The 17,388-nt window shown below is 36.7% G+C and overlaps 1 protein-coding gene across 1 annotated transcript; it reads left to right on the top strand.

The window, feature by feature from the left end:
• Positions 1 to 3,868: 3,868 nt before the first annotated feature.
• CCT4 (chaperonin containing TCP1 subunit 4) lies at positions 3,869 to 15,723 on the top strand. Its single transcript, XM_010951903.3, has 14 exons — positions 3,869 to 4,132; positions 6,920 to 6,972; positions 7,918 to 8,007; positions 8,946 to 9,054; positions 9,697 to 9,839; positions 10,947 to 11,068; positions 11,428 to 11,560; positions 12,560 to 12,699; positions 13,699 to 13,795; positions 13,882 to 13,992; positions 14,109 to 14,239; positions 14,375 to 14,609; positions 15,137 to 15,250; positions 15,511 to 15,723. Exons 1-14 carry the CDS (start codon positions 4,006 to 4,008, stop codon positions 15,523 to 15,525), a joined length of 1,620 nt encoding a protein of 539 aa, XP_010950205.1. The 5' UTR covers positions 3,869 to 4,005; the 3' UTR covers positions 15,526 to 15,723.
• Positions 15,724 to 17,388: the final 1,665 nt, after the last annotated feature.

The following is a 17,388-nucleotide window of genomic DNA, read 5'->3' as shown; positions in this document are numbered from 1 at the left end:
TGGTTTTTATTTGCTTCTTTCTGCTTACCTGTTTTTTTCTAAATGTCTACAGTGTATATGTAATATTGTTGCAATAAAGTTACTTAATGAAAAGATGAATCAGTATGTCCTAAAATCAGCATTTTTAATAAAAAGCTTTAAACAGCCTATGTGTTCTACATTACTGAGAAAAGCCATGCACTTTACATAGTGTTTCTTAAACATTTTGATAAAATTAGATGCTTCCACAATCTGATAGAAACCTCAGATACTTCCTCCCTGCAAATACAAATACACACCAAATGTAGTCTACAGTATCTAGGGGTTAATTTACCCCTCTGACGTCTTTCCTAAACATGCTTGCTTTCCACTGGCTCAAAGAACACTCCCTTAGTACTCTCAGTTCTAATTAATCCTCATAAGAAATAGATTACTCTTTTAGAAACAGGGAAATTCTGTACATCACTATCATTATTTAATTCTTATTCAGATGAATATAATACTTGGACATATAACTTGTTAAAAATAAAAACAAAGACCCAAAATGGAGTCACTTATGCAAAGCCCCACATCACCAAAGGGAGATTTAACTTAATTACAGTTTCAGCTCTCCCAGAAATGGCATCTTAAACTGGTCAATCAGGAATTGCCTAATTAGGTTAGGTAATCTGCCCGATAGGGTCCTGACATCCCCTAAAGGAAGGTGATCTTGTAATAACCAACCGGCTTTTTTGTCTAGTAAAACTTCTTTGCTCCCAATTCCTTCTGTCTACAAAAGTCCTTCATTTTGTACCGCTCCTTGGATGCTGCTTGATTTATGAATCATTGAATACAGCCAGTAAGATTTTTTAAATTTCTCAGTTGAGTTGGGTTTTTTTTTAACACACAGCCTGCCTAAGCCTACAAGTTCCAAACACCAAGGTGACCAATAAAAGAAAATCATCTCTGTGCCACCAGAGGCTGCTATTGCCAGTGTAACTGTTCCAGGTTGGTAACAGCCACATTTTTAAAATGCCTTTCAAAGAAAAGGATCAAAGTACAAAGCTTTATTAAATCTCAAAACACAACCTGTTTCCCAGATGACAAATCTGAGCACAAGCCTTTACAAGAATTGCTTAAGGAGAGGCAACAGCAAGGGAAAAACCCTGAGCCTTGGCTCAAAGGAAACTACAAGCACCTAACTAGCAGCCCTCCTGGTAAACAGGTTTCCTTTTCCTTGTGGCCAAATAGCTTCCCATTCTAAGTTCCCTTAAGCAACTAGTCGCTTCCCCTATTAAACTATTCCTTTCATGGCTCACAGGCTGTCTGGTCCCAGGCCAGCAATATATGTTTTTATAAGGCTTTCCATCTCTGAAAATGTTAAAATTTAAAAACTTTTTTAAAAAGTGAACCAAAATAACGTGCAAATCAAAGGACCCCAAAGTTTGCAATAAACTCTCCCTGCTCCCTGCCTCTCCTCTGCCTTTTCCAATTCTACCTCAATCACCATTCACTCTCCACTCAACCAGCCACTCAACAGATATCAGTTGAGGGCTTTGTGCCAATCGTTGTGCTAGGCTCCAGGAGATATAGAATGAATGAGACACTCTTCTCTAAAATCTTACATTCTGGTAAGGGAAGGGAATACGTAAATGAAGGGTAGCAAAATATGCCACCCCAAAAGAGCTACTTTGGCATAAGGATTATGTTGAGCTGAAGTCAACTTAGAAGAAGCAGATGTAACGACAGCTCACCGCTCCCCTCCTATTTGCCTAAAAGCAGGGCATACATTTTTTCAAAGGTGTCCATCCTTCCCTGTCTACCAAGGACAAAAATTAATCCCAGGAGACAACTTTAGCTCCTCTTCAATGGAGAAGGCACTGACTTAAATCTATGTTACAATACTTATTCTTATTTACCGTGCTTTTCCTGGTCATCTCTCCGTGACTGGGCTTCCTGACACCTTCCTGTCTTTTATCTTTGGTTGAAAATGGTATATAAACTGGAGTTCTAAGCCACTCAAAAAATGCTTTGAGTTACTCATTTTTCCCCCTGGGTATCTCACATGTATACATGAGGTATACACATTAATAAACTTCTTTTCATTTTTCTCATTAATCTGTCTTTTGTTGCAGAGGTCCCAGCCAGAACAGAAGGTTAGAGGGAAAATAAAGATAAACAAATTCTTAAAATGCAATGAACTAAGGGTTGTTATTACTTAGTACCTAGAAGTAGCTATCAGAATTGATGATAAAAGAAAGAAAAATGATTAACTCAGTTTGAAAAGGTTAAGGAGAGACTTAATGGTGAATAGGCAGACATGTTGCAGGTGAGATAACAATGTCCCTCTATATAGGAGCATGAAACAGAGAAAGACAAATACTGTATGTTATCACTTATGTGTGGAATCTAATAAGTAGAAGAATGAATATAACAAAACAGAAAAGGACTCACAGATAAAGAGAACAAACTAGTGTTTACCAGTGGGGAGAAGGAAGGGAGCAGGGGGAAGACAGAAGTAGAGCATTAAGAGGTACAAACCACTATGTATAAAATAAGCTACTAGGATATATTGTACAGCACAGGAAACGAAGCCAATATTTTACAGTAACTTTAAATGAAGTATAAACTATAAGAATTTTGAATCACTACGTTGTAAACCTGAAACTAATATAATATTGTAAATCAATTATACCTCGATTTTAAAAAAAGCAAAGAAAAGCAGTCACCTCTCCCAAATCTCTCTTCCCACTTCCAAACAGTGGCTGCTGCATTTGTTCCCTGCGGTGAGGAACAAACTTTAAAACAGAAGAGAATTTTTGCACCTGTGTTTTGGGTACCAGACATCAAGGTTTTTTCTCCTACATAAGATAAATGATTTTGATCACTGTAACAAAGGGAATTTTTAAAAATTGTTTTCCCCACAATCTCCTCCTCCTAGGAGAGAAACGTATTGTCACTGAAATATTTAGTTCACTTTTCTTTAAACTTGATATCAGGCACCACACACCTTTTATTCTAAGCCATCAAGATTCTTTAAGAACTGCTGTTTTGTGACCATGAATGACCATACGCACTGGTGGACTGTACACTGGGTGTTCAAGAGAGCACATGGCGCCACGACTGTTGTTGATAAACATACTTCGTCTCCAGGATTCTGACGCCAAGTGTCAACTGTGGTACTTTGTATACCTAGGATATTAATTCATAATTGTTTCTTTTTGTTGAAGGTTGATATCCTTTCCATTGATTTAAACTTAACATATTAACATTTTTACTCCACATGCCCGGTAGTCATATACTCCAAGGCACTGGACCACTAGAGGGCATAAGTGCCACTGTTTAATCAAATACGTATATTCAGGTCTGTAAACCTGTGTGACTTGGAGTGCTTCCTGCAAACGATTCCGACTGTTGATTATTTACATAGACCGTGGTGATATTTTAAAAAATGCTTTTATACTTATAGATTATTTCATTGAATTTTAGAAAATGGATATCAATAAATGTATTTACTCCGAAAAATGAATAAAATTTCAAAATGAAGAAACACGGGTTCAACGCTGGCAGAAACAGGCTCAGCCCCACCTACTCGGGCGTAACCTGAAGGCGGACCACACCCTCGGACGGGTCCAGCTTGAGTTAACGGAAGGGACCTCACCGCCCAGGAGGTGTTGGGAGTGGGGAGACGTGGGTGTCTCGACACCCGCCTTTACAATCGCTGTTGGTCATTTCTGCTTCTGGGAGTCCGTCCAGAGTGTCCGCGGCCCCCAGGGCCCCGGGTTAACAGCACCCGCCAACCTAACAATCCCCGCCAGCCCCGAACTCCCTTGTGCGGCTCCCGCACCCGGCGCGCAGCGGGCAGCCGGCTACGTCATCCCGGCGCCGCGCCGCCAGTCAGGACCCTTTCCCCACCCCCGCCTCTTTCTCCCGGCGCCGGTGCCGCTTTCTGGAAGCTTCGTGAAGGCGGCGGGCTCTTACCGTTACTCTGTGGAATCCGCGTCCATCTGTCCTTCCCGAGCGCGCTCAGACCTAGCTAAGCTCGCCATGCCCGAGAACGTGGCCCCCCGGAGCGGGGCGCCGGCCGGGGGTGCCGGTGGCCGCGGGAAGAGCGCTTATCAGGACCGCGATAAGCCAGCCCAGATCCGCTTCAGCAACATCTCTGCGGCCAAAGGTATCGCTCCCCCTGCCTCAGCCGCGTCCCTCGGGATCGAGCTGCGCACACTCACCGGGTTTTGGGGTGGGCATGGCTCGCTTTGTGTTCCTTCAGATGAACCCCTCTGGTTCCTCCCATTGAATAAGTTCGTTGCGGGGAATCTTCATTTTGTTGTCTGCCCAGGATTCCCGACCCCAAGTATGGAGGCCCTTGGGCTTGCCCTGTTCTGCGGCCTAGACGCCCATAATTTTTCGTTTTGGGCTGTGCTTCCTTCATCATGCTTCAAAAAGTGGCTGAGGCCCGCATGCAGCGGCCCACTGGTAGACTATTTGCAGAATACTTTTTCGGGTTTTTTTGTCTAATGAAAGTAGCATTTAAGTAGGTTTCTCTCGGCGCAGCTTTTGAAACGAATTTGGGTAGACTCTCCATATCTTAAATTGGGGCATGGCCCATTGTACAGAAGTGTGGGGAACCGACTTACCAGTCTTGTTTGAGAATAATTATGAGGAGCAACATTGTGCTCGATGTTCTCTCTGCACGTTTAACAGAGCACAAGCAAATGGAGAACAACTTGGCCCTTGGTGAAATTCAAGAAAACTGGTTTCCCTTCTGTCACATTACTTCATGGCCTTGACCTTTAAATTCTAGACAAGGTTTTCTTACCTATAAAAGTGAGGAACAAAGGCTTAAAGAGATCTTGCTGGTTTTGTGTATTGGGTGCAGTGAGTATTTCGTTCGGGTTAGAGAATAAGATGCATGAAAATATGAGAGGTGAAATCCTAAGGCAGAGTGGGCCAAATTTTGAAGGGCCTAGTATACTGGAAAGGGTTTGGCGTAACTCCCGCAGCTACAGATTTTTCTTTAGCATAACGAGGTAATAGCTAATTTGGAGGGTTGACTGTGAGGATTAAATAAATCATGTGAAGAGCCACATATATAAAGTACAGCCTTACAAATATTTGAGCTTATCTGTCCAGGTGACTGAGGGTGTGATGATGATTCTAAAACAGCAGGTGCATTGGAGGAAGGACAGTGGAAAAAGAGAGAATAGGTTCTCATTTAGGTCTAAATGAGTTGGTGAGGTCAGAAAGACCTGATGGGTAAGCTTAGGAATCATTTGGAAGTTCAAAAGAATATTTACCTGGAAATAAAAGTTGGTAGTTACGTGGGGAGCATAGTTGAAGCGTAGATTTATTCCTTTAGAAACAAGATGTTGGATAGATTCTGGGGAGGCCAAAAAAGCTATGTAATATGGTAGATTTTCAAGACACAAGGGAGATACAAGATGGTACCTTTACTTTGGTTAACTTTGGAAATACTGGTGCACAGAGGATTGAAAAAGAGGACTACCTACAAGAAGGAAAGACCACCTAAATTACCTATGAGCCTCATCCTTACATCTTAAGTGAGGAGAGCTCATAGAGCACAGGGGCATAACCAGTCTGCCCAAGTCAGACAAACCCTACAAAGTGGTCTAGAAAAGCTGCTGCCAGGTGCATCTTTAGTGTAATTCATGGAGCCAGTTTTTTATTTTGGCTCCAAGAAGGTAACAGTGCCATTGGTTGACGTCAAAAACCACACAGAAAAGAAGTAGCAGTAGTTATAGTCTATTCAGCACTAGGTATTTAAGAGATAATACTGCATGCCACACAGTATGTTAAATTTCAGACACTTTCAGAGAGATAATCAGTCTAAAATTTTTAATTTTTTGGATAGTGTGTCTTTCTTGAATCTTCATGTAAATGAATATAAGGGCATTCTTAAAGTGAATTGGTCTGCTTGTAGAATCATGGCCACAGGAGTCCACTAAGATCACCTGAAAGGGTAATGGTGTTTGGATGATTAGGAAATGCAGCCTAAAATTATGAAATAATTAGGTTCAGTATAATTTTTAAACTACATGTTCTCAAACTCTTTAAGATTATGTATTACTGTTTACACAATATGGGGGAGCATTATGCTAGTTGTGGAGTATACAAATACACATAGGATGCAATCTCAGACCTGTGTATATGGGGTGTAATGGTATATGTAAAAGAGAAGGGTTTAATCATTCGCCCTGGACTTGTCAAAGTAAAGGGGATTGAGTACTGTTTATCAATTCCAATCTCTTAGAATATAAGTAGACTAAGAAAATAGAAACATGCTCATGGACAGGTAATAAGAACAGGTAACTTTGGAATGGTAGACTGTATATCCGGAGATGGTTTTTAATATATAATTATGACTAAAAGCTATGGTTTTTGGATTTGTTTTTTTACTTCAGATTTTGAAGTTTTGTTTTTTTCTGGAGTTGTTGTTTGATTTTGTTTTGGGGTCAAAGGTGTTTGGGTTTTTTTTTTAAACTGTGGGCCATCCATGTATCAGCTTCACATTAGTGAACAAAAACCTTTGCCCTCAGAAATTATACTGTAGTTATACAGTGTGCTAGGAGGCCTACCCTGTCCTATTGCTGCTTGTTTTGTTTTAAGGAATGAAGAAAATAGTACAGTCCTCAGTGAGCGCACATAACTAGATTGTGCCATTTTGATATTTAAACGAAGAGTAAGTGAATCCTCAAAATTTATTCTGCCATATGTAGAGTACAAGTGCCATGTATAGTGATTCTAACAACAAAGGGTGAGTGTTGTACAGTTAAAAGAGTAAAATAATTATTCTGTTTCCAGTAGATTATTATTAGACATTGAATTTTCTTTAGTGGACAGATTGTTGTGCACCATATTCAGATAAGGACAAAATGATATTTGAGAATAGAAATGCTTTGCTCTTGAAAGAGTCTTTATTTCTTTTTCCTTCGGTTTATAGCTGTTGCTGATGCTATTAGAACAAGCCTTGGACCAAAAGGAATGGATAAAATGGTAAAAAGCTGAATCATTCATTACTATTGAGTGCTACTGTCCATACTGCAAGATCTCTATAGATGGTTAAGATATGCCATTAGGGAGTTCAGAAGGGAATAGATTACTTTGGGATGAATAGGACCTAACTATAATTCATATTTTATTTAATGCTTTTTAAACAATGAAAGTGCATACACAAAAGTAGTTAATTAGATGGAAAGCATAGGAAGGGTAGGTGTTGGGGCTTAAGTTCTGTGTTACTTATTGATGTAACTCTGTGACCTGACAAGAATATATGGGATTTCAGCCCTACGTCTGGCTTAATTGGCTGGCTGCTTAAAACAGACGCATTTCAGTAACTTCTGAGCATTATACACTCAAATTCATTGCTAGTTAACATTGAAAAGAAAACTATATGGAGGGTTGTCTGGATGATTATAGGTCATTATTCCCTCTGGATATTTTAAAATGTGTCCCTGCTAGTAATGCTGTTGCCCTTGGTTGATGATGCTAGAAACAAGTTACTGTGTTGACTATAAGAATTGTGTGCCACTTTCATGGTGCTGTCTTTTGGGGGATTCATGGTATTGTTTCTTATTAGTATGAATCTAGGAATGACAATTATAGTTTATAATTATTATATACTTACAATAATTTATAATATCTTTTCTACCCTTCATTTAGTGTCTCAATTTCATAACTTTTAAGTAGGGATAACTATTTCACTTGTAAACTTGGACTTTTACTGCATGTTCTTAAATCAATATACTATGTAAAAGAAAAGAATTTGAAATTAAGTACTGTGCAAATGTAAATTAAGTTCTCAGTAAGTATTAAAATTAATTGAGCTTTAAGAGTTTCCCGTTAATACTGGGTAAAGACAATTTTTGAAATATTATGAATATAATGAAACAATAATATATTTTGAATATATACTTTCTTTTAAAAAAACAAACTTTCCAGATTCAAGATGGAAAAGGTGATGTGACCATTACAAATGATGGTGCCACCATTCTGAAACAAATGCAGGTGTTACATCCAGCAGCCAGAATGGTAAGTGTAACTTTTAGGTGACTTTCTTTTAATTGTATTGTTTTGTATTTGGTGAACAGTTTAAATTTGTTTTATTTGATCAGATGTTTAAGCATGGTGAAATTTTTTTCTCTTTTATAATGCTAAATAGGCATATTTTTAAGATGCATTGTATGCCTAGCATTATGGTCTTCATTGCAAGTCGTAATAAAACATGAGTCATCTTGTCCTTGTCCACAGTAGTGTGCCATACAGATGAGGAAGGAAGAGATAAAAACATGAAGTTGTACAAATTATTGGTTCCATGGATGTTAGCTGGAAGAGAGCAAAATAATTTTAATTGTATGCAAAATAAATCTTTAGTTTAAACTTGCACTAACATTTATTGTTAGAAACAGTTGCTAATTCAGCTAAGGATCATCATGATGATTCCAATATCAAGTGAGAAGTCACCACATCAAGAACAAATTGCTTAGAAAGAAATTCCTATCTGTTAAAAGTCCCTTTTAATTAGTTAAAGATGACTAAAAATGAATAGATTATGCTCATACAGGGTCACTTTAGATAAACTTGGCCAAGGACTCCAAACTAACAATTTCCTCTCATCTGGAATGCTGCATTTCATAGCTTGGATAGGATACCTATAGTTCTTTTAAGTAGGTGGGAAGAAAAATTTTATAACTCATAGTCTAAACTAGAAATCATAATGTAGCTTTTTAGAGAGAAAGTATATATAAGTTTATAAGTAGAATTTTGCTTGCCACAAATATACATAGGTCATCATTTTTAAATGAAACCCAAGGTGGACAACAGATCAGAAGTTAAGAGTATATTGAATCTTACGATGTTGATAATAATCAAAATCTGTATGTGAAACTGATGTGAAGGCCATTGATGTCATATTTGAATTAGATGTTATGGGTTCTCATTTCTCATTGAGACATGTTCTGTTCACTTAGCTGGTGGAGTTGTCTAAGGCTCAGGATGTAGAAGCGGGAGATGGGACCACATCTGTAGTCATTATTGCTGGCTCTCTCTTAGATTCCTGTACCAAGCTTCTTCAGAAAGGTAGGTAGGACATAGGACATGTCCATTACCAAATGAGGGCAAAAAGTTGTTGAGTAATATGAGATTTAAAATTTAACTTGGAAGAGCTAACTTTTTATTTAGGAATTTTTAGATTATATTTTGCAATAATTATCATATGAATTGGAAAATTCTTTTTGCTTCTGTTTTATTTTTTTGCTAGGCTTCCTTTTGAATGGGACTTGAGAAAATTTTGCTTTTTAAAAACAAATGGTGATAGTGTTGCTAAACTTAAGACTGTAGATGAGGACTGTGATTTGGAAGCGAAAGTATCGGTTCTTGTTTGGTAAATAGTGCTTGATTGTTATTAGTGACTCTCCAATCACTTTTCCTACTTATTACGTAGATTTGTAGAGTTGTGAACAGTATGAAAGTAGTTTTAGTCTTAAATATCACATGAATGTGTAATTGATCTAGTCCAAATTAAATGGAAATAAATTATTAGACATATTATCAGTTAAGGGTATTGAAGCCATTACTATTTGACTGAAGCTTAGTTTATACTTAAGGATAGTTTAAAATTTATAACTGCTTTGAAATTTTAATGAATAGAAACATTTTAAGTCATGTCAAATATGTAGTTTATCTGTTATGATTAAATAACTCGCCTTTCACAAATGACAGGGATTCATCCAACCATCATTTCTGAGTCATTCCAGAAGGCTTTGGAAAAGGGTACTGAAATCTTGACTGACATGTCTCGACCTGTGGAACTGAGTGACAGAGAAACTTTGTTAAATAGTGCGACTACTTCATTGAACTCAAAGGTGAGGCAAGCACTAAGGGATCATTATAAAATTACAGTTTAAGGTTCATTAAGAACTGCAACTCTTATGCAGTGGTTTTTGATGCTGTACAGTTCATAAATGTTAATTTTAAGTCTCAAGAATGACTAGGTACTAAACTAGTTTGTGTAACTGAATTAGTTCAAGTAAAATTTACTTCTTTAAGGCTTTTGGGTAAGTTGTAGTATCCTCATTTTACAGGTGGGAAAAGAGGTCTGGTAAAGTTAATTAGCTTATCCAAGACTCACTAATAAGAGTTAGAGCTAAGATTTGAATCCAAGACAGGGCTACCATCATGGTCCATCTCTTAATATCCATGCTGCTTTTCTTATTTATCAAACTTAATGTTTGATGTTACTTTAAATTTCTTGGGAACTCATCACCTGTTTTCTGTTAGGTCATGTGTCATACCCCCAACCCCATTCCTTTTCATCAGCATTATATTGATATACACTTTCTTTGAATGTTAAGTGAAAAGCTAGATAGTATTGGTGATACTCAGTGTTATTATTGATGAATGTCCTCAGAATTAATATAGACAGAATATCATAATGGTTACAAGCATTGGTTGTAGCGCCTACGCTGCTTGGGTTCATTTCTGGCTCCACTTAACTAAGATGTATGTTTTAGCTTCTTCATCTGAAGATTGAATGTTTATATGAATGTAAAGTGCTAATCCCACTGCCTGACATACAATAAGTGCTCAGTGTTAAATATTAGCTATTTTTATCAGTGTCTCAGTATTAGGGGTGCGCATTTATAACATCTGATCACAAGTTCATTTTAGATAAGAAATCTCAACATAACATTAATTTACTTTTTTGAATTTCCTGTAGAATTATTAGTAATCTAGTCAGTCCTGACTACTTTATTAATAAAAGAGGAAAGCAAGTGTGTATTTTTAATTTTGTACCCTTGGTGACTGACAGACCTGAATGGGAAAGACAGTATATATGAAATGTTTCCTCATATGCTCTCCACACTGCCCAAAAAAAGTGATTGAGATTACTTCTCAAATATCTTTGTTATTAAAGAACTAGGACTTTTCTGTTCTGACCTTGACTATATTTTTTATATATATAATTCTAGGTTGTCTCTCAATATTCAAGTCTCCTTTCTCCAATGAGTGTAAATGCAGTGATGAAAGTGATTGACCCAGCCACAGCTACTAGTGTAGATCTTAGAGATATTAAAATCGTTAAGAAACTTGGGTAAGCATCTCTAATGACAACTTTAATTAATAAAAATTAATTTTGAAAGTAAACATAAGCTGTTGCCAAAAATAAATATGTTGAATGAAAAGTACTTAGATGAAAATCACAGAAATTTGGCGGGTTTTTGTTGTTTTGTTTTCATGGTAACTTGTATTAATCTGAGAATCTCAAGAAATTATACTACCTAATGATGGCAGGGCAGTGGTGTGATCAAAGAGTTTCAGGAATGGGGCACTAATAAATGTGAGTGAGACTGAAGCACATTTTATCAGACTGGTGATTTTTAATCTGTTAGCAGTCTACTGAACTCACAGGTTTCCACTTTCTCTTAACTATCTTCTTTTCTTTTTTCTTAGTGGGACAATTGATGACTGTGAGTTGGTGGAAGGTCTGGTTCTTACTCAAAAGGTGGCAAACTCTGGCATAACCAGAGTTGAAAAGGCTAAGATTGGGCTTATTCAGTTTTGCTTATCTGCTCCCAAAACAGATGTAAGTAGAACCACTTGAAATTGGTTCCTTATATGTTTGACTTTCTAATGATGAAGGCTTTTGCTCATTATTGCAAAAACAGAAAATGCTATGATAAAAAAGCATAGATCTCAAAAGAATTAATAAAATTAAGACTAAAAGTAAAAATTATTAGATGCCAAACATCATAAATCTATAATCTGGTTATTTATTGAAATTGATCATTGACTTAATTGACAAATGAAGACAAAACAATAGGGATATGTATGAAACAATACAACTAGGTTATGTAAAAGTTGTAGTGTAAATAGAATTTCCAGATCCTTTCTAGCTTTCTGAAAACAGAAATCTTCACCCATCCTTCAGTAGCAGGCAGATTTTTTGTCCTACATTTGCAGGAATGGAACTTTAAAATCAGTTTATTGTCCATACTCTGAAGAAACTTTTTTTATTGATGGTATTCTCATTTATTAGTTATAAATACCATTCCCTGAAGGGGTGGTTGATCTTTGTCACCTCACTAAGGTTTGCTCTCATTTTACATTGTGCTGGTGTAGAGGTTTCCTGCTAAGTCATTTCCCTAATTCTTTTTTTTAACCCATGAAAAAATTAATGCTGATGTGTAGATCTTTGTTATAAATAGTACTTGTCCTTTGTGCTTCTAGCATACAAGTTTTTTTTTTAAACAAGCCATAGACTAAAGGAATGCAACTGAAATTAGTAATACATAAATTTGTGTGAAGAGAATTGACATACTCATGAAACAGGATAATCATTTTTATATTTTATGATTGCAAAAGTGTGAAAATTACAAATAAGACAGCAGGATGTATAGGTGAAAGTAAAAAACCTGAGTTAAGTTTCATGTATTTTTCTAGATTTTTTCTGCATGTATATATAATTTCTTATTTGGTATGATTTTCTTTGTGTTTATACTGTACATAGTATTTTCATTAAGTCTTTCACTTTTTCGCTAAACAACTCTTAAAATGCAAATTATAATGTTCTTTTTATCAACAGATGGACAATCAAATAGTAGTTTCTGACTACGTCCAGATGGACCGAGTGCTACGGGAGGAGAGAGCCTATATTCTAAATTTAGTGAAGCAAATTAAAAAAACAGGATGTAATGTTCTTCTCATACAGAAGTCTATCCTAAGGTGTGGGGCTTTTTATTTTGTTCATCTCTTAATGATAATTGATTTTGGATCTCCTCTAGCAATTTTTAAAGAAACATTTGAGGTGGGTAAACCACAAAGAAATCTGGAATGAATCTCCACTTGGGGGCATTGTTTTGTTCTAGTAAATGATCTAATGTGAGTTCTCTTCCTGCTGTGATATTTAAGTGTGAGATGTGTTATCTTTCTAGACCAAGGCCCTTAATATCAAGTAAAAAGCTAACTTTGATCTAAAATTAACCAGCTAAAAAGGGCATTTATTTAAAGTTCCTTGAAATTTTAGAAGTTCCACGGGGAATGCTAGCTAGTCCATGGATTGAAAGAATTCTCCGAAATGTGAACTTTTTTGTTTGTTTTCAATGTTTTCTTCTAATAGGTAGACACATTCTCATGTACTCTGTTAATACATTATGCCAGAAAGTGCTACAAATGCTCTTGATACAGAAACCTTGATGAAGAGTTGGATTACCTGGTTCTAATCTCAGGTTATGTAATAGCTAGTAACCTTGAGTAAATTGCTCTCAAAACTCAATTTCCTTTTCTGTAAAACAAGGATAGTAATATCCACTCTTCCAGTATTACAGGGTTGTCAGGAGGATCATTCCAGATAATTTGTGGGAAAGTGTAAATTTGTGGAGTCTTGAACTAATCATACTCAATCCTAAAAACCTGACGTATTGATAAAGTTAATTGTCAGAGGTATACTTATTTACTGTTGAGAAAATTTTAACAATTATCTTTCATTGTGTGTTTTACAAGTAGTGTCATTGGGGTGCATTTTAAATAATATCCATTAGAAATTTTAGTTAAGAATTTTGAGCTCATAAACTTGGTAAACTTAAAGCATCTTTTTTCACAAATAAATTGTTTGGTAATTGGCCATTTAAATAACCGTAAAATTATGAAAACCTTGGAAAGCAATTGAATAGTGAAAGAATTTTTTAACCTAATACTGACATAATCACTGATTTTGTATTTTAGAGATGCTCTTAGTGATCTTGCATTACATTTCCTGAACAAAATGAAGATTATGGTGGTTAAGGATATTGAAAGAGAAGACATTGAATTCATTTGTAAGGTAAAATATTCTTAACATCTGTATGTGTGAAAATGTTCAATACTCAAATATCTCAATTTGTGGATTTGACTATTTTTCCTGTCTAGACGATTGGAACCAAACCGGTTGCTCATATTGACCAGTTCACTGCTGACATGCTGGGATCAGCTGAGTTAGCTGAGGAGGTCAATTTAAATGGTTCTGGCAAACTGCTCAAGGTAACAGTATTACAGTTAGTAGCTTTTATATTTACCTAGGTTTTTTTGTTGGGTGGCGGGTTTTATTTGTGTCAACCCTTACTTCAAATACCTAATTAGGAGTTTGTTTACTAAAGATTACAGGCTGCGCAAGCCCTGGAAAAACAGTTACAATTGTTGTTCGTGGTTCTAACAAATTGGTGATTGAAGAAGCTGAGCGTTCCATTCATGATGCCCTATGTGTTATTCGCTGTTTAGTAAAGAAAAGGTAATGTTAAATTACTCAGTAACATTTTGAGCATAAAAACTTAAGTATTTTGATTTTTAAGGTGTAAATACTGTATTATTTTAAAATAGCTTTCTACTGGATAAAATAAGCTAAAAATATATTTGTGAATTTCAGAGCTCTTATTGCAGGAGGTGGTGCTCCAGAAATAGAGTTGGCCCTACGGTTAACTGAATATTCACGAACATTGAGTGGTATGGAAGCCTACTGCGTTCGTGCTTTTGCAGATGCTATGGAAGTCATTCCATCTACACTAGCTGAAAATGCTGGCCTGAATCCCATTTCTACAGTAACAGAACTAAGAAACCGGCATGCCCAAGGAGAAAAAACTACAGGCATTAACGTCCGAAAGGTAATTTAATCTTTAATCTAAGGTGAGAAGAGAAAAAAAAAAGAGGCTAAGATGATGAAAAGAGTATTTTGAGGCCGGAAGACTGGAGACAGAATTGCCTGTTGTTAATCCTGGGGTAAAGGTGACTAGGTTAGTGGCAGTAAGAATCTGAAAGTGGAAAGTGGGAGAGATATAAAGGCAGGGCAGACTAGACTTGGCCAAATTCAGAATTAGGATTCAGAGATGATTTAAAGTCTCATTACTTTTAATAACTACAATCATCTTATTTTTGTCAGAATACTTTTAAATAAAAGAAACTTACAAGGAGTTTTAGAGTTAGGATAGGCAGAATCCAGCGTTAATTCAATTTTTCCAAATGTTAGTTGAAGTACAACCTACAGTGTAGAGAAGAGCTTAGTAGGGAGTATCTTACTCTTGACTAGACCAGGGGAAAACTAAGTTTGAAAGGCCTTAGGGCATACTGGTAACAGTGTAGTTGGCCATATGTATCATTATAAACACTAAAAGCAACTTGGACTGACTTGCAGGGTGGTATTTCCAACATATTGGAGGAACTGGTTGTTCAGCCTCTGCTGGTTTCAGTCAGTGCACTGACTCTAGCAACTGAAACTGTCCGGAGCATTCTGAAAATTGATGATGTGGTAAGTATACATAGGTTGTGAACTTCCCTACAAAGTCAAAAAGGCATTTTTTGTTTGTTTTCAAGAGTTGGGGTAGGAAGCAGTAAATGTTGTTAGTTTGCTAGTCATTAAGGGTGAAAACAGTTTATACTTCTAGTTTTTTCTCATCTATAAAAATAGGTAAATTTGTACAATTGCCTTAAACATCTTTCATCCTTAAAAATCTGTCATTACAGGTTTTGAAACTTAAGTTTTTTTTTTGTTTTTTTTTTTTTTTTCAGGTAAACACTCGGTAATCCGGGTAACACTGGCCGACTGGCGCTATCATGGCCACTAATAATGCATCTGGAGTGGAAGAGCACCTTGGCATCCTTATTGTTTGGAAGATTTGTTTACTTTATGGATTTCTGGGCCTGGTCTTCCAGTTGACATTTGCTTGAAATTGTATTGACACAGTTTAATAAAAACATTAAAATGTTTGGTTTCAAAAAGCAGATTCATTTACTGCCCTCCATTATTTACTGCCCTCCATTTTCTCCTCCCCAACGTTCTATTATTTCTCACACTGTTGAAAAACCTGTATAAAGGGGGTGAAAAAAAGTTCACATTTACCTGTTAACTTTCTCAGGGCTTAATCCTGGGTACTTTAAGTTTTGTTCATGTGCGTTTTTTAATAGAAGTAATGAGAAGGGGGAAAAATGATCCAATATGCTTATTACCCTGATAAATCCCCATTTACAGTAATATATATGCTGTTTGAAAAGGTAACAGTACAGAAAGTGAAAAATGAAAGGTTTTTTCATTCTATTCCCTTCCTCCAAGAATAACCACTGATCTGTTAATTGGGATTCCTTCTAAAAGTAAAAAATGTCTGCATATATACAGGAAATCAATTATTTGTAGGAAAAGTATTCTTAACTGGTAATTTTGCAGTGATTTAAAACATCTTTATTGCCTCTACCCTGATCAACCAGCACCATCTCTAACCACAAATAGTGCAGCAAAGTTGTTGGTAACATTGGCAAACAAGTGAAATTCTAACATACACGGTTGTTTTACTTTCATCTTATTGTAAAGAATATCAGCCAACATTCATGGTGGAAGTACGTTAATCGATTAGTTGCAACCATAGGTTGGCTATAGGTACAAGAGTTCAGCAAAAACCGATGAAAGTATTCTGGAAAATCAGTTGTGAGGGGTTTTTACAGTAAAGAGTATGTAAGCATAGTCACACAATCCCAGAGAGCCAGGAGCCGGTCACTAACCATTTACCAGCATGCGACTGGCAGACATCCTGCAGCGGCAGCACCTAGGATTTCCCCCAGTGTTGCATCTGAGAACATGCTCTTCAGAGGGAGCCCTAGCCAATGACTGAGCTGGCAGGGCAAGTAGGGTCTGGCCATTTCTGCTCTATGAGCCATCTGTGTACTGGAACTTACTTTTCAGCTGGCTGAGACTTTTTCAGAGCTGTCCTATAGTATCAACCTCCTACAGGAGGAGTCTCCCTTCTCTCCCTCCTTTCTTGGCCTGAAAACATTCCTACTTTTCTCTGTCTTTCACAGTGATTTCCCCCAATAGATCTCTTGCACTTCTAACTCCTTAGTATCTTCCTGAAGGACCCAAACTGAACAGGGGGACAGAGGAGGGGACAACAAGTGAATGAATAAACTTAAAGTGATAAAGACAATGTTAACAGTGCAGAGTGCAGATCAAATTTAGTAAGAGTATGCCTTTTCTGTAACTTACATTATGAATGGCACACAATAATGAGGAAAATTATTCCAGTATTGGAAAACTCAGTAGAGTACTATTCAGCAATTTAAAAGGCACAGGCTACTCATCTATACAACATGGATGAATCTGGAAAACAAGCCAAACTGCTGATCAAAAGAAGCTTAAGAGCAAAAGGAGCACATACAATATGATTCCACTTACATGAAGTTCTAGAACAGTCAAGGGAATGGAATGGGGAACAGACTGGGAAGGGGCACAAGAGATCTTTCTGGAATGATGGGAATGTGCTATCCCTTAGTGTGATTTCATGAGTGTATGTATTTGTCAAAACTCATTCAACTATGCATTTAAGATCTGTTCATTGCACTGTATATGTTACATTTCGATGCAAAAGTGCAAAAGTAATTCTTCCTATGATGATGCAA

The sequence above is a fragment of the Camelus bactrianus genome, chromosome 15 (genome assembly GCF_048773025.1).
Source record: "Camelus bactrianus isolate YW-2024 breed Bactrian camel chromosome 15, ASM4877302v1, whole genome shotgun sequence".
Taxonomy (NCBI): Eukaryota; Metazoa; Chordata; class Mammalia; order Artiodactyla; family Camelidae; genus Camelus; species Camelus bactrianus.
The sequence above is the reverse complement of the archived record's forward strand: the minus strand, read 5'-3'. Positions and strand labels throughout refer to the sequence as shown.

What these genes read in the sequence shown, in the direction of transcription:
- CCT4 (XM_010951903.3), top strand. Translation starts at nt 4,006, where the DNA reads ATGCCCGAGAACGTGGCCCCCCGGAGCGGGGCGCCGGCCGGGGGTGCC. An exon ending in ATACAGAAGTCTATCCTAAG is followed by an intron (nt 12,700 to 13,698) that starts GTGTGGGGCTTT and finishes TTTGTATTTTAG; the next exon opens with AGATGCTCTTAGTGATCTTG. An exon ending in CGCTGTTTAGTAAAGAAAAG is followed by an intron (nt 14,240 to 14,374) that starts GTAATGTTAAAT and finishes TGTGAATTTCAG; the next exon opens with AGCTCTTATTGCAGGAGGTG.